This window comes from Convolutriloba macropyga, chromosome 1 (assembly GCF_964194025.1).
Source record: "Convolutriloba macropyga chromosome 1, txConMacr16.3, whole genome shotgun sequence".
NCBI classification, from domain to species: domain Eukaryota; kingdom Metazoa; phylum Xenacoelomorpha; order Acoela; family Convolutidae; genus Convolutriloba; species Convolutriloba macropyga.
In genome coordinates this window covers 48,407,684-48,424,471 of record NC_134468.1, presented here as the reverse complement: position 1 = coordinate 48,424,471, position 16,788 = coordinate 48,407,684, and the positions used below count along the sequence as shown (strand labels likewise).

At 35.3% G+C, this 16,788-nt stretch overlaps 1 protein-coding gene across 1 annotated transcript in view; it reads right to left on the bottom strand.

Moving 5' to 3' along the window:
• Positions 1-16,788, bottom strand: part of LOC142339760 (uncharacterized) — a 107,838-nt gene that overhangs the window by 37,195 nt on the left and 53,855 nt on the right. Inside the window, exons 14-16 of the mRNA XM_075390020.1 lie at positions 11,817-12,194; positions 9,804-10,181; positions 2,600-2,752 (exon numbers count right to left, since the gene is read on the bottom strand). Coding sequence (XP_075246135.1) covers positions 2,600-2,752; positions 9,804-10,181; positions 11,817-12,194 — 909 coding nt within the window. The remainder of the gene's footprint in view (positions 1-2,599; positions 2,753-9,803; positions 10,182-11,816; positions 12,195-16,788) is intronic.

The following is a 16,788-nucleotide window of genomic DNA, read 5'->3' as shown; positions in this document are numbered from 1 at the left end:
GGCTTTAAGATCAAAGCAGCGTCTGAACGAATAGTACTTCCGGTAAAAAAAACCTTAAGAACATAGCCGGAAGAATTCCGGAAGCGACTCGAAGCGTAAAAACCTGACAAAAACCCTAATTGCAGCTAAAACCATTACCTTTTTTTAATAAACCATAAACTCATTCCCCCCCCCCCCGGTCTGATATAAAAATTGGTGAAATTTAAACCACTGTCACCAAGAGAAACAAAATGCCGCAAAAATATTTATTTTTGAAAACGTTTGGTAAGGATAAGTGCAAAATAATTAGGATAATCAAAACACTGATAGTCTCCAAAAGCTGACAGAGCTATCAACTGCCCTCAAATAATTCATGATTCTAATGTCAAAAAGATCGCTAAAGCAAACGGCAGATAATAATAACTTAGAAACTAAATTTTTCAAAAAATAATGCTCAAGGTTCAGAATCAGAAAAATACTACAGTTAGATTTCTCATCACTGCAATTAAGACAAAAACAACATATACTTTTTTCTTCTTGTATATATGCTAGACAACTTGATTTCACACTAAATCAAAAATTAAAATAATCATAGAAAAGCAACCGAGTAATATTTAAATTCAAAAAAATGTTTAAGAACAATACCAAGGTCGTAAAAAATACAATAAAAACTTATCAGTAGAAAATTCTAGTAAACTTTTAGTACTGCCTTGTGTTGAATGAAATGAATTGCAACCCAAAGAAATGACGAAAATCTAGGAAAAAGCCGAAATCATTCAATTTGTTAATAACTGAAAAAATCAATAAAACCAGTATAAATGTAGGTGTCAGGACAGAGCTAGAATGATACAAGCTAGAATGTTAACAATATGGACACAAATTGAGGAACACCGTAACAAAGACTAATTCTTGATTTTTGAAAGTTCAAATCAAAGTTTAAAAGTTTTGAAAGTTTAAAAATCAAATTAAAAAAAAAAACAAGAAAAACTAACACCATTTCATTTTTTAGCTTTCGAGACATAGAAAAGACAACGATTCATCCGAGACAAAAATCTATCCTCCTGAACAGATCAAAAAAAGAAAAAGCAGAAATCAAACATACGAAACATTGAAACATTTTGCAAAAAAAGATCAGAAAATTTTTAGGACTGCATTTATAAAAAAAGATTAACTGTTTTTCAAAAATTTAACGCTAAAAAATTATTGACGCTTTTATTGAAACAAAACTAAAGCCCCTCATGTTGCACAAAAAGAATATTTCTAGTAATTAAAACCAAAATACAAAAAAACTGAGAAAAATAGGAGAGAAAAAACTACCAAAATCGGATTAGCATATGTAAAATTTTATAAAACAAAATTACATCGAGGAAAAAAGAGGCATCGAGTATATGAATTGTCAACGGGAAGTTGTCATATTGACTGATTTTTGGCAAAAAGACGGCTAAAAGATCCAAAAATGAAGAAAATAGGAAAAATTAAACATAGCTGGCAGATTGCCAGAAAATAGCCGCAATAGATTCGTAGATCGGCGGTCTTAAAAAACAGTAAAAAAGACAGACCAAAAAAATTCGTCTTTTCATTGAAGGCTGATCTGTTATATTTTGATTAAAAATCTGTATAATTTATTGCTGCTTCTATCAGCTGATCTCAAATAACCTTCATTTAGAGTGACACATACCCATTTGACCTTATCTCTTTGAATTAAAGTAAATAAATGTCAATTTCAAAGTGAGGAAGTCATTTTTGAGAGTGAGGTAGGTCAAGTGTGACCAAAAATTTAATCACGCGCATGAACAAAAAAACTCGCTCCACTAAGAGCGAAAAATGACGTCACACATGCAATTCAGTTGAAATTGCATGAGCGAATGAACAAAAAGTGGCTGTGACGTCATATGGTCGTAACAAAAATCATGACGACGAAATAAAAAAAACCAAGAGAAGGCCAATAATAGCCCCAGCTATCGCTGTGCGGCTATTAATTAAAAAATCAAGAAATTTATGCCAATTTTGAACTTGAAACGCGTTTTCAGGCTCTGCAAAACACTGTGCTATTAATTTCCAAGGTTTACATTTCATTTTAGCATCGAATGAAAATTATTTCTACAAAAAACCAAATTACAAGCAAAAAATGGGCCACTTTGACGAAAAAACGGCTAAAAACGGTTATCTATATGTGCCATTCAGTCAAAAATTTTCAAAGTCAAAAAGTCATTCACTAAACGCAGCGCATGATCAAAAAACTTCTCTCGCTCAGAAAAAATTAGTTCACATGGCAATTTTTCTCACTTTCGCTTTTAGATCAAAACAGCGTCTGAACAAATAGTACTTCCGGTAACTTAAGAAAACCAATACTCCTCTTCGAGTCGTAAAAACCAATACTCCTCTTCGAGTCGTAATAAAGACCTTAAGAAAACCAATACTTTTCTTCTAGCCGTAAAACTAATACTCCACTTCGAGTTGTAAAAAAGACAGCGTCCCAATACAATTCAAATTCTTTGAATTGTAAAAAAAAATAGGAGCGCTATAATAGCCTGTTGAGAAGCTGAGGCGGCTATTAAAAACTGATGTTCCTGACATTATCAGTATTTGATCAACCCTTATAGTTTACAGGTTTACTTACAACGAAGCCGATGTTTCCAATGTTTGAGACTTTGTCGTATTTGATTTTTTCCAGGAACTCTTTAGAGTTGGGACTTTGCACTGCCGTGCTGGGCCACGTGACATCAGTGATCTCGCTTGCTGCCTCAATGACTGTGCGCTCAAACGCGATCACCTAAACAGTAAATCTGTACATTCATTTCAATCTTAGTATTATCCGATTAAACTGCTTCTCTGCTCGAGCGCTAGAAATTACGTTAAAAACTAGCACTAGACAATGATTCTAAGCTCTGTCCTCATTCAATTCAGCTGGTTTTCTATCATGAGCCGAAACGGTTAGATTTTGCAGGTAGGGTAGTGCTCTGCGGACAATTTTAGCGAAAATAGCGAAGCGAAATTACTAAAACAAAGTGAAACAGCAGAATTAAAACGAAAGAACTCCATCCAATAATTGAATGAAAAACTCATTGGTGGTCGGATGAGCAAAAAAAAGCTCAAGAGAAAAACTATTGAAAAGAGCATACGGTCGAAAAGGAGGATTACGAGAACAATGGTATGCGGGGGCTACGTCCAGGTTGGGGGTACAGTGAGATTCCGGTTGAGAGTACCCGTGGAGGCACGCGATGCCGTTCAGGGGTCAAAACTTCTGAAACTGAGCCTCAATAATATCAGCGGCAGTAATGATAAATATAATTTACTATTGCTAGCGGTTACAACAACTTTTCACGGTCAACAATTTTTCAACTGAATAACGCTAATAACCAAAAATTCGAAGAAAATCAAAGTTCCAGAAGAAAAATTTAAAATTTAAGTCATGAATAAATGCGCTTCAGTTGTTTCATATGCATTTCAAGTTCTCATTTTAGTGGGCTTCAAATGTTCTCAGAGCTTACTCCAGACCAGTACAATAATTAGGATTAAAAAACCGAATCAATTTCAGAGCATTTTTGAGGTGACATTTAGATGATGAGTTATGTGGCTTGAAATTGCGAAAGCCGTTTAGAACAATCAAAACGAAGTCAAGAACAATTCCGACTTTTAAGGTTTTTGACGGGTTGTAAGCAAACACTTCTTTTGCTTTTAGGTCAAGCGCTAGAAAAATGACCAACAGGAAACCCAGGAATTGACTCGACGTGAAACTAGAAATAAGCCGTAAGCACATACTCACTTAGAACACTCTATTGACCTATTCTAATGAAAAAGTGCGAGAAAAATGGCGGCGAAAGCTTCGTAGATCCACAGTTTCACAAAGATAAACATACCCGCCAGATTGCCAAAAATTAGACGCCATTGATTCTCAGAACCCAGGTTGGGAATGAAAGACCCGAAAATTGAAAAAAAAAACTATTACAAAATATTGTGAAGTAATTTTTGATGAGATTTTGTAGGTAAACACATTGCTTCTCAATGACAGGATACAGGAAATCGAATCATATTGCTTTGCTGAGTAACTTCTGTTTAAAAGCAATACAGCAGAACGAGCGAAAAATGAAACTACCCTAAAGAAGTCAAAGATTTCAAGATGTCGAATGAGGTAAAGCTAAACATTTTTTTTTCGACGAAATAAAACAGCAGAACCAGTTCTGAATTAAAATCCAAAGAATCAAAGAAACTGAAGACAACAATATCAATCTTTATAGAGGAAAAACTTCCACAAAAGTTAACAGAACACAAATATTTAAACAAACCCGAGATTGCCGAAAAACAGCCGCCATTTTTCTTTGTTTCCCATAAACCCGATTGGTATTGAAAGAACAGAAAATGGAAAATATTGATTATTGTTTAAAAAACAATTTTAAAGGCCCAACTTTTTGTTTTGATTTCATAATTAGAAGAAAATCTTGTTTCATACTGAGAGGCATTACACATGTTAAGTAAAACTTAGAGAGACAAAGTTCAAAGTTCAGGTAGCGGGCATCTAGGTAGTTGGGCTTCACCCCGCTTCTATTTTTGATTCTGTGTTTTGATACTGATTCTGTTGATTGAAGTTTGCTTTGCTGAGCAACTGCGGTTTAAAATCACCTTGAGCAGAATGAGCAAAAAACGAAGGCAGCATAGAGAAATCAAAGATTTTATGCAAAATGTCAAAAAAGCCACGATCTGAGGGAAAACGAATTAGCAGATAGTCAACAAAGCCCAAAACCTATGCCCAAAGAATTGTAAAAACGAAATCTTTTTCCAAGACTTAGTGCTTTAAGCATCCCTAAAATAACAATTCATGGCAAAATTGACTCTACGCGTCCATAGAATCAGTACAGAATACAACCTTAAGGGAATCAATGACAGATAAACCAAAAAAACTGAAGAAAATTGGCTTAAATCGACTTGGCAAAAAGAATTTAGCAAAAGAAGGGAAAGTCGGTGGTTCCAAAGCAAGAAAACCACATAAATACATTATAAAACCCTTAACCGCAGCATAGCGTAAAACATTAGAGATCACACGATACCTTTTAGAGGACCTAATGGCTGAAAAATAAACAATAGAAATACGAATGAAAGATTTGCAAAATCACAAACAATTCAAACATAACCGAATAACGTCGGGCAAATTGCTCTCAAACAACCAGCGAGCGATTGGCTTCCTCAGTCTAGCTACGGTTTAGTGAGGCTAACATTAGCTCACTTGAGGGGATGTGAGGTGAGAGCAGCGGGCGAGTGCACCGCGGGGCCACATCCTTCGGCATGAACGACGTGCACGGGTGATGACTGGGGGAGGGGTGAGTAAGTGTGGGGACTGTTGTGGGACAAAGGTGAAGTGGGGGTGGGGGCGGATTGCCGGAAAATAACCACCATTGATTCCCATAACCAAGATTGGGATTGAAAGAAGAGAAAAAACTGATGAAAAAAATGATTTTTGTACACAAACAATTTTGAAGTGCGAACTATTTCGATGTCATTTTGGAGCTGAACATGCTGCTGTTTCGTAATCAGACGACACAGGGGCTAGTATCAATACCAATAAGCATTAGAGATGGTAACTAAGAACAAAGTTTTAGTAAGGGGCATCTAAAAATGGGCTTTGTGGGTTTATCCCGTTTCTATTTCTGATTTTGTTTTTTGACACTGACTCTGTTCATTTTGAATTGCTTTGCTGAGCAACTGATGTCCAAAAACATTTTTTAGCAGAATCAGAGAGTACTCAAACTAGCCTAGAGAAGTCAAAAAGATTTCACGCAAAATATTGAACACGCTGTGAATTAAGGAAAAGCAAAAAAAAATTGTTTGATGAAGTTTAAAAAAATAAGTGCGCTATAATAGCCAGCTGAGAAGCTGAGGCGGCTATTAAACAGTAAATTAATTTAATCATACCTCAAAAAAGGGCCATTGAGAGCCACCTAGATGAGACTAGACACCAGAACAACAAAAATCTGCAAAAATATGCGAAACCCTCCAAAAAAACACTTATTTCATGAAGAAGAAAAGCATCTAAGTCTTAAAAAAGCATCTGTTGCTTTTTAATTTCTTGCAGATAAAGTTTGAAACAATTATTGTAAACGTATTCGTCTTTTTTCAAAGCCACATTTTTGCTTGACCGTTTTCGTTTTGCGTGACCTTAATTTCTCTCTCATCCACAAGAGTCAGCAGCTGAACTCAATTTGCGGCAGTTTATTCTCAAAAGTCAAATAAAAGCGCCGAAATTGTTTCAACTTTTGAATTACTATTTATTAGCGGTTATAGTGGGATATAAAACCTCTGATGACGTCATTTGAAGCCCACTAAGTAAACTCAGTCCCCCCCCCCGACTGAAGCAGGCTGCAATACATTCTAGCTCCCAATAGTCGCTCGAGAGCACTTGCTCCGATGTTAGTCGGTTATCAACAACATCCACTATGCTTTTAAACAACTTTTAAACAACTTCCACTATGCTTTATTAGAAACACACGTATCATCTTTTAAAAGTATTCGTACAGAAAATGAAGCGAAAAATAGCGAAACCAGAAGTTCAATTGCCGCACGCGTCAAAACCACTATCACTTCAATTTAAAAGCAGTTTAAAATTTCATGCCTAAGATCGACTCGCTTTTTGTTCCTATTACTACAACCGCTTGATTGAAATCACTAACAAATTTGAATTCTCATTGACCAAAGGTCGAAAAAAGTGTGAAGATACATAAAAAAGACAGCGCAGCAATAAGGAGCACTATAATAACCGGCTGATAAGATGAGCAAAAATTAATAACAAAAACAAACCGAAGAAGACAAATTTCCCTTCTCTTTATAAATTGGAGAGATGTTATATAATGATTAAGAATCTGTATAACCTATTCCTACTTCTATCCAACGACATCAGACAAAACAAAAAAAAGTATACAAAGGCTCGAATATAAAAACCGAAGATTATAGGTAAAAACGCAATTAAGCACCGCAAATTTTTGTAGGATTAGGCGAGAATTTTGGACTAAAGTTTTGGGGAACACAACTTCAAGACCCACTTAACACTATAATTAAGAACCTAAGTAACTAAAGATTGTGTTTGCATGAACATAGCCGGCATATTACCGGAAACTAGCCGCGCGCGATAGATGCTTGTGGCTATGACCACCAGTCCTTTAATAGACCACTAGACTTTATGGGTTAGATTCGGACTGTCATGACACATAAGCTCTATAAGGAGAAAGCCCTAATAGGGCTTTTCAAAATTAATATTCGAAATCAAAAACTCAAGACTCTAATAATCAAGAATTAGGGCATATATGATTGGTACTACTTAGATGCACACTATTGAGCTGAGAAGTCATTTTATTGAGTGTGGTAAGTCACGCAATTGACCTAAAAAAAACAAACGAAAGCGAAAGACGAAGTAAAAAAACATAGCAGGACAAGTCCTGAAATACAATTCGAAATACTGATTGAAAAACTCAGACATACTCTACCTGACCAGCAGATCAAGTGAACAATGCGAGCCAGAACACAAAAATCATCGAAAATTTGAGAAACTAAACAAAAATTGAGAAACTAAAACTAAACAAAAACATACTCATTGCTAAAACTCTTGAAGCTTTTAAACCTAAGGCAAATTTTTTTTCCTATGAAAATACCTATTTCAAAATTATGTTCAAACCAATTTTTGTATCTGAAATCGGTTCAGTTTTTTATCTGCAAGACCTGAAAAACATTCATTGGCCTTTGAAGATCGATTAATTCAGAAATGACCAAAAAAATTCAAGAAAAAAAGGAATCAATTGCAAATTATAAGCAAATATTGCTGAAAATCGAGAACAAAAATATCTTCAGAATCATTTCTGTGTCTCTAGAGGCTATCCAATAAACCAATTCCAAGCTTAAGATCGATAGGCATTAATTTTTAGAAAAAATTTCAAACTTCAAAAATAGAAATTCGTTCTATTAAAATGTTGAACACCATTTGCACCCTAGCAACTATTTAATAACTTACTATCAAATCCTAGATGAGGCTACCTGGCTACTGAGGAAAGAAAAAATAAATAAAATATTTTGAAAAAACTTAAAATTGAAAATTCTATCAAAAAAACTTCTAAAAGATCAAAGGTTAAATTTTTGAAACAAAATCTATTTAAATTAAATTCATGCAGTAACATTTCATCAGAATGTAGAATAGGTTTTCTTGCACTTGAGAATGGACGAATATCAAAAACTGGCGAAAACTTTAAGAAACCTTAAAAAAATTGCAGATTTTATCAAAAATATTCTAAAATTCGAGACATTAAAATATTTTAAAAAACCATTCCATTGTTACTAGAAGCTATGCAGTGCCCTATTAATAAACATCAAAGCAGATTGCCTGGTCCCTGAAAGTGTAAAAACTGAAAAATATTAAAATCTTCAAAAACGTGAAAAAATACGAATTTTGTCAAAAAAAGTTGCTAATATTTGAGATATTCAAAAGTTGAAAACTATTCCATGGCAACTAAAAATTTTTCAGTATATTATTATCCAACCTCTAATGAGGTTTTCTGGCCCCTGGGACTCAAACAACTTGATTAATGACAATAAATGTCAAAAAAATGAAAAAAATTGCAAGTTTTGTCGAATAAAGCTAAAATTCATGATGGCAAAAGTTGAAAACAATAACATTACCATCAGAAACTATGCAGTAATCTATCATCAAACCCTTTATCAAACCCTAGAGGAAGTTTCTTGAAACCTAGGGCTAAAAAAAACTCAAAAAAATGACAAAAATTGTCAAAAAAACTGAAAAATGCAAAAATTAGTATCATTTTGTGTGTTTATGTTTGTAGTACCAAAACATATAGCTCATAAAAAGGTCATAACAAGCAATTTTGTCTCACAAAAGGCCTTCATTACCTTTTAAAAACTTCAACATGAGACTAATCAAACAAAAATCACAAAAAAAACATGAAAAATTGCACCATTTTGAGCCCAAAAACTCGTAAAAATGACCTTTTAACCTTAAATTAAGGCCATCCCAGCGGCTGCACCACTATAAGCACTTGAAGGACTACTAAAGCCCACTTTGGGCCTCTAATGAAACTTAATGCCCGCTGGGCTTTACCTGTTTATCCCGTTTTGAAAGATCAAAGTCATTGAAAAATGTGTGAACACATCTTAAAAAAAAACACAGCGCACCAATACAATTCAAATTCTTTGAATTGTAAAAAATTAGGAGCACAATAATAGCCGTCTGGAATTGCTGACGCGGCTATTAATAATAGCTAACAGAAATGCAGACAACTTTTTAAATATTGAGCATTTGTAGCGATGCAGTCCTAGGTCCATCACTCAATTTTGTCCCATGTTCTCCTCTCTTTCTCAAAATAATTTACCGAGGGATAATGAAATAACTTATTGTAAGCCACTGTTTAATTTAAATATTCTCAAGGACTTTATTCAGTACTTAATGCCTGAGCACTTTAAACTGCATTTCAGAGTAATGAGGCCCGGAAAAAGTTGAGACAATTTGCCAAAATTGGGCGATGGACCTCAACTGAATCGCTACATACGCTCAATGTTGAAAGATTTCGGTAAGCTAAATCTTGTAAACACAATCTAGCGATACTTTGCTACTTTATTATACCGTCAAATGGATTTCCACGTACCGTCCTTTGAGCGTTTCAATTGGTATTCGCCTAATGTTTATAAATGTTTGTTAAAAATTTTCGCCTAGTGGCTAAAAATATTGGTTTCGCCTTATCGAGCTTTTACCAAATATCCCGTATTGCTTCATTCAAAGTGCTTAAAGCGGACTCTGAGCAGCAATCAAAAGAAACATAACAAACTCCACAAACCTTGTAAAAGTGTTTCTTCCTTTCCGACGGTTTACCATAGACAAACGTCATGATAAAATTTTCCAGCAAGTTCAAAACTAATTTGTACAAATCGACTTTCTGGGGTGTATGAGATGTTGAAAAAAAGAAGGAATACAACGGTTTCCTTGTCGTATGACTGTGGTTCCGGTTCTTCCTGACATTCTGAATTGTATGCTCAAAGTCGAGGGAAAGAAGCTCGGACTGAAGCATTTTGAAATAATACTCGCTCTCGCGTTCTGTATCAGATTTCAATTCTTTTTGGAGTCCCAATTTTTTCAAGACAAACTCCGTTGTGTAATAGCAGGTCTTAACCATCGGTACAGGACAATTATGCTGATCACAATGTTTGCCGATGATCTAAAAGGAAATCATCCGTTTGCCGAGTATCTCAAGTAAGTTTGCCAATTATCTCAAGGAACATTCGACGCAATTCTATTCTTCGGTACTTCGAACTAAGAAAAGCTGCTCTATACACTTTCTATATTCACAAAAAGCTTAAGAAATGAACCGATAAAATGCCCATAAAAACCGCCCAGAAACATGTTATATGGTCTAATAAATGAGAGGTTTCGTTATATACCCATCCGCTATTCCCATAAAAATAAATTTAGTCTGTGTGACCATCAAAATTGCGCAGAATTGTCCAAATAGAGCCTCGAAATAGGCTACTGATATCACTAGTTAAAAGAAACCAGTGAGACCAAAATTAAGAGGTGCTGCATAAAATTCTGATTGTCCATTGTTTTCAAAAAAATCAAACTCCAAACAAGATTGAAAGGTAAGAGCTACTCAAAATTGAACTTTTGAGTCAACTAAGATCAAAAACATTAATTACAAGATTGTGCTATATCTCATGCAGGGAGAGTGAAAACGGACGTCAGGAACACAAATTCTAAGTTCTATTCAGTTGAAAATGAGTGAGGTAAGTCAGAAGTTAAACGAAAAAATAGTGAACTGTGTAAAACAAAAAAAAGGTGCCCGAAAGGTACAACATAGCAGGACACGTCCCGAAGCATAGGTTACGTAACTCCTCTGTAATTTACCGTTCATTACCTTTTAAAAACTTCAACATGAGACTAATCAAACAAAAATCACAAAAAAACATGAAAAATTGCACCATTTTGAGCCCAAAAACTCGTAAAAATGACCTTTTAACCTTAAATTAAGGCCATCCCAGCGGCTGCACCACTATAAGCACTTGAAGGACTACTAAAGCCCACTTTGGGCCTCTAATGAAACTTAATGCCCGCTGGGCTTTACCTGTTTATCCCGTTTTGAAAGATCAAAGTCATTGAAAAATGTGTGAACACATCTTAAAAAAAACACAGCGCACCAATACAATTCAAATTCTTTGAATTGTAAAAAATTAGGAGCACAATAATAGCCGTCTGGAATTGCTGACGCGGCTATTAATAATAGCTAACAGAAATGCAGACAACTTTTTAAATATTGAGCATTTGTAGCGATGCAGTCCTAGGTCCATCACTCAATTTTGTCCCATGTTCTCCTCTCTTTCTCAAAATAATTTACCGAGGGATAATGAAATAACTTATTGTAAGCCACTGTTTAATTTAAATATTCTCAAGGACTTTATTCAGTACTTAATGCCTGAGCACTTTAAACTGCATTTCAGAGTAATGAGGCCCGGAAAAAGTTGAGACAATTTGCCAAAATTGGGCGATGGACCTCAACTGAATCGCGACATACGCTCAATGTTGAAAGATTTCGGTAAGCTATATCTTGTAAACACAATCTAGGGATACTTTGCTACTTTATTATACCGTCAAATGGATTTCCACGTACCGTCCTTTGAGTGTTTCAATTGGTATTCGCCTAATGTTTATAAATGTTTGTTAAAAATTTTCGCCTAGTGGCTAAAAATATTGGTTTCGCCTTATCGAGCTTTTACCAAATATCCCGTATTGCTTCATTCAAAGTGCTTAAAGCGGACTCTGAGCAGCAATCAAAAGAAACATAACAAACTCCACAAACCTTGTAAAAGTGTTTCTTCCTTTCCGACGGTTTACCATAGACAAACGTCATGATAAAATTTTCCAGCAAGTTCAAAACTAATTTGTACAAATCGACTTTCTGGGGTGTATGAGATGTTGAAAAAAAGAAGGAATACAACGGTTTCCTTGTCGTATGACTGTGGTTCCGGTTCCTCCTGACATTCTGAATTGTATGCTCAAAGTCGAGGGAAAGAAGCTCGGACTGTAGCATTTTGAAATAATACTCGCTCTCGCGTTCTGTATCAGATTTCGATTCTTTTTGGAGTCCCAATTTTTTCAAGACAAACTCCGTTGTGTAATAGCAGGTCTTAACCATCGGTACAGGACAATTATGCTGATCACAAAGTTTGCCGATGATCTAAAAGGAAATCATCCGTTTGCCGAGTATCTCAAGTAAGTTTGCCAATTATCTCAAGGAACATTCGACGCAATTCTATTCTTCGGTACTTCGAACTAAGAAAAGCTGCTCTATACACTTTCTATATTCACAAAAAGCTTAAGAAATGAACCGATAAAATGCCCATAAAAACCGCCCAGAAACATGTTATATGGTCTAATAAATGAGAGGTTTCGTTATATACCCATCCGCTATTCCCATAAAAATAAATTTAGTCTGTGTGACCATCAAAATTGCGCAGAATTGTCCAAATAGAGCCGCGAAATAGGCTACTGATATCACTAGTTAAAAGAAACCAGTGAGACCAAAATTAAGAGGTGCTGCATAAAATTCTGATTGTCCATTGTTTTCAAAAAAATCAAACTCCAAACAAGATTGAAAGGTAAGAGCTACTCAAAATTGAACTTTTGAGTCAACTAAGATCAAAAACATTAATTACAAGATTGTGCTATATCTCATGCAGGGAGAGTGAAAACGGACGTCAGGAACACAAATAAGGCTACTAAGAAGTAATTGAGAAACATAATAAAAAATGAAAGAAATGAACGGTCACAACAAAAAAAATAATGCAGATGATGATCGCTTTATCCCGTCTCTTTTGATTTCACTGTTTATTACCTTCAACGTATTCAATATGATGCGTAAACTTATTGACTTAATTCTAAGTTCTATTCAGTTGAAAATGAGTGAGGTAAGTCAGAAGTTAAACGAAAAAATAGTGAACTGTGTAAAACAAAAAAAAGGTGCCCGAAAGGTACAACATAGCAGGACACGTCCGAAGCATAGGTTACGTAACTCCTCTGTAAGTTACCGTGAACTTCTGGTGTTTATTCTGGCCATGCACATTAACTTCTGGCACTGCCGACTTTCGTCATTTTATAACGTGTACGTGTACAAGGACTTTTTGTTGACTAAACAGAAAAGTAGTCCTAGAAATAAAAAGGAATTGGTTTAGAAAAAAAACATTTCAAAAAACCGAATCCAAAAACTCGAACAACAGCATTCAAAACAAGTCAAATTGACATACGTGAACACAATTCCCAGTCGAGGAAGCGAACGTTTGTTCGAAGTCTCTGACTCTACCTCAAAATCAGAATGAAAAATATTCACGCCACAAAACCATTCGATTTTCGCCCCACTTCTTACATCGGCGTGACCCAAATCACCACTCCAATTTTACTTCAATGTGTAAGCATATCAAGAAAAAGATAGCACCCCCATGCAATTCAAATTTCTTGAATTATAAAAGAGCAATAAGTCCTGAACTGCAATTCAGAGAACTTCCATTACCAAACAGCAAATCAGACCTCTCAATGACTGTGATGGCAAGACTGGAACCATTTAGAAAAAAAGGCGATAAAAATATAAAAAAAGTAATAACAGAAACAAATGAGGAACAGGCACCAAAAATATAGCCGGCAAATTGGCGGGTAAAAGTCCGACATCGAGCCCCTTGCTCCGCATCCTGACTTAAACGGAAAAAAATTATATAAATTGGCAGACTTCTTTCTAAGTGTCAAACATAGCCGGTAAATTGCCAGAAAATAGCCACCGTTGACCCGCTTGACACACATTGGGAATGAAACAGAAAAAAAATCGGAGATAGCAATTGTCAAAAAGTTCTTATTTGGTGCGCAAATTCTGAATATTCGGTTACATTCTAAAGATACACATAAATCATTTAGCTTTAAACTGAACGCTATTAGGCCATAATACTAACGCCAGCTAACAATCGCTTTAATGAACTTTGATAACCTACTGCACTATGACTTAATGACCGCGATTTATATGCTTATCCCGTTTCTTTTGATTTTGCTCTTTTGACTTTGAACGTATTCACTATATTGCGTGATTCATTTAGTGAAAGAACTTGAAACGCATTCAGTTGAAACAGCGAGTGAGGTAAGTCAAAAGTCAAACAAGAAAATCGTGACTTATATAAAACGAAAAACGCGATCAAAAGGTAAAGCGAATTTAAAAGCAGAAGTCCAAAATAATAGCCTTTGAGAGGCTGACGGCGGCTATTAAAAAAATTTCCAATTTGATGTGCAGTTTCAATTGGATTCTCAAGATAAACTTAATTCAGCTTTGGAACTGAAGGCTATTAAACTTTATGCTGATGTAAGCTAGCAATGGCTCTAATTAACAGGGAAAACCTAATGCACTATGACAGGGCTTTATCAGTTTATTCCATTTCTTCCGATGAAACGGGGAGTGCGGTAAATCAAAGTTAAATTTGACTTTTGCAAAAACGAAAAACGTGATCTATAGATAAAACATAGCAGGACAACTGCTGAATTACAATCCAAAACAATGCACGTAATCCGCTATGCTCAGAAACAGCCAAAACAAAAAATCTTAAACCGATTAAAAAAACTCATATTAAAAAACTAAAGTTTTAAGGCAACCAGTAAATACAACACTCTATATAAATAATGATACTATGCGTCCTTAGAAAGATAACAGATTAAAACAATTGTGTGAAAATCAATAACAGACTAAGCAAAGCGCAAAACAGAGAAACTTGACAAAAATCAGAATCTCTTTAAAATTAATTGCGTCGAAATCAGAAAAGAAAACACAAAATACTCTAAAATTCTCAATAACTTCAGCAAACAAGAAACAGCAATTAAAAAGTTTATGCGAAAAAAACTAAAAATGATCATTGAAGGCACGATTCAAAAATTCACTAGAAACTTCTCAAAAATGAATGGTAACAGTGTCGAAGTCAAAAAAATCATGAACAGAAGTTTGATGAAATTAAATACAACAAAACATTATCATTACACCAGCCAATTTTTGAAAACATTTGTTAAGAAAATCGGGATAAAAAATAGCAAACATAACCGACTAACGTCGGGCGAATTGCTCTCAAACGACCGGCGAGCGGTTGGCTTCGTCAGTAGCTAGCCACGTGGGGGCACCCGGGGCTGATTGGGGGACACTGGGTTGGGGGGGGGGGGGGGGGACAGCGCGGCGGGGGTTGGCGGCAATAGTGGGGGTGGGGGTCAACAGGGGGGGGGGGGGGGGGTGTCTCAACCTCTATGAACCTCCCTTCACACCATAAGTATAAGTATAAGTCTCCGAAACAGTTTGAGCTGAAACAGAGCTGAAAGGCTCTAAGAGCACTTAATGCCCGCTGGGCGCTACCTGTTTATCCCGTTTTTGAGGACGAAAAGTCAAAAGCGTCAGACGAAAAATCGGTCAAACGAAAAATTGCTTAAAAAAGACCGACAGGACTAATATAATTGCTACAAACTTCGTTTGAGAGCACTTAAAAATAGAAGCAAAATTGCCGCACGTAAAAATCGTTTTCAAAAACCGAAAAATTGTTTTGAACAACAATTGCTCACTCCACTTTAAACGTAATATGAAAAAGGCTATAAATACAATCCCTTTTTTACTTCATTTACTACATAAGCGTGACTGAAATCACCAATCTAATTTGCCTCATTCTTGACATGAAAAGGTGAAAAATGTGACCAGATCAAAATACAGCGCAGCAATACAATTCAAATCCTTTGAATTTAAAAAGTTGAGCGCCCAAACAATAGCCGTTGAGAGACTCACGGCAGCTATTAAAACACCGGGAACTAAATTTTGTTCAAAACAGAGTCATGTCACTACTTCAAAACTCTACTTATAAAAGTTCACGTCCAAAAACCACTCGGTTTTTGGATCCACTCCCTGATTCGACGTGACACCACACTCATTTGACTTCAAAGATCTTTGAAATGTATAAACTGATCTAAAAAATAGACGGCAGATTTCCGGAAAATTGCCCTTAATGGAGTGTCCACGTCCAGAAAAAATAACTGTTGTGGACCAGTTAAAACGATTACTGGGACTAAAATTGGTAACCAACCAAAAAGAAATTCTGATTTATATTTATCTTTTTTCCCGAACCATCTTACACAATTTCTTTCAATCACTATAGAAAACAATTATCCAGTTCAGGTGATCTCTATTGAATTATATTAAGAGTTTACATTCTGAATTTAGATTCAATAAGAGTACAGAAGTCATTTTCCTGAGTGAGGTAAGTTATTCATTACACTCAAAACTCATACCAAGAGAAAACCAAATAACGTGACGTACAAAAATTTAGCAGTTGTGTCGTAGAAGTCACCATTCAAAACAAATTTTATCTTCTGGGAGTGCGATAAAATACTGGTAACAAAAACTGGGAAGTTAAAAAAATAGAAAAACATCGCCGAGCCTGAACTACAATTTAAATAATGTTCATTCACTGAACGAAATAGATTTAAACATGACTAGGAACAGACTTGTCAGACCAAACCATTTACATTCAGACGCGATAAAAAAAACTTAGAAAAATAGTAAAACCACATTAGTCTACTGGAACACATGCCAAGAGGGCAAAGTCGTATTCATGTGTTCTTAATAACCCATCTTTGTTAAATGCATTTACGTTCGCAATTTTGAGAGGATTAACAATTTTAGCAGCGAGAAAACATACGTGTAATTCACTAAAGTAAATATTGAAATCGGATTACATGTTTGCATGAATAAGTACAGCGAGAAAACTTTTATC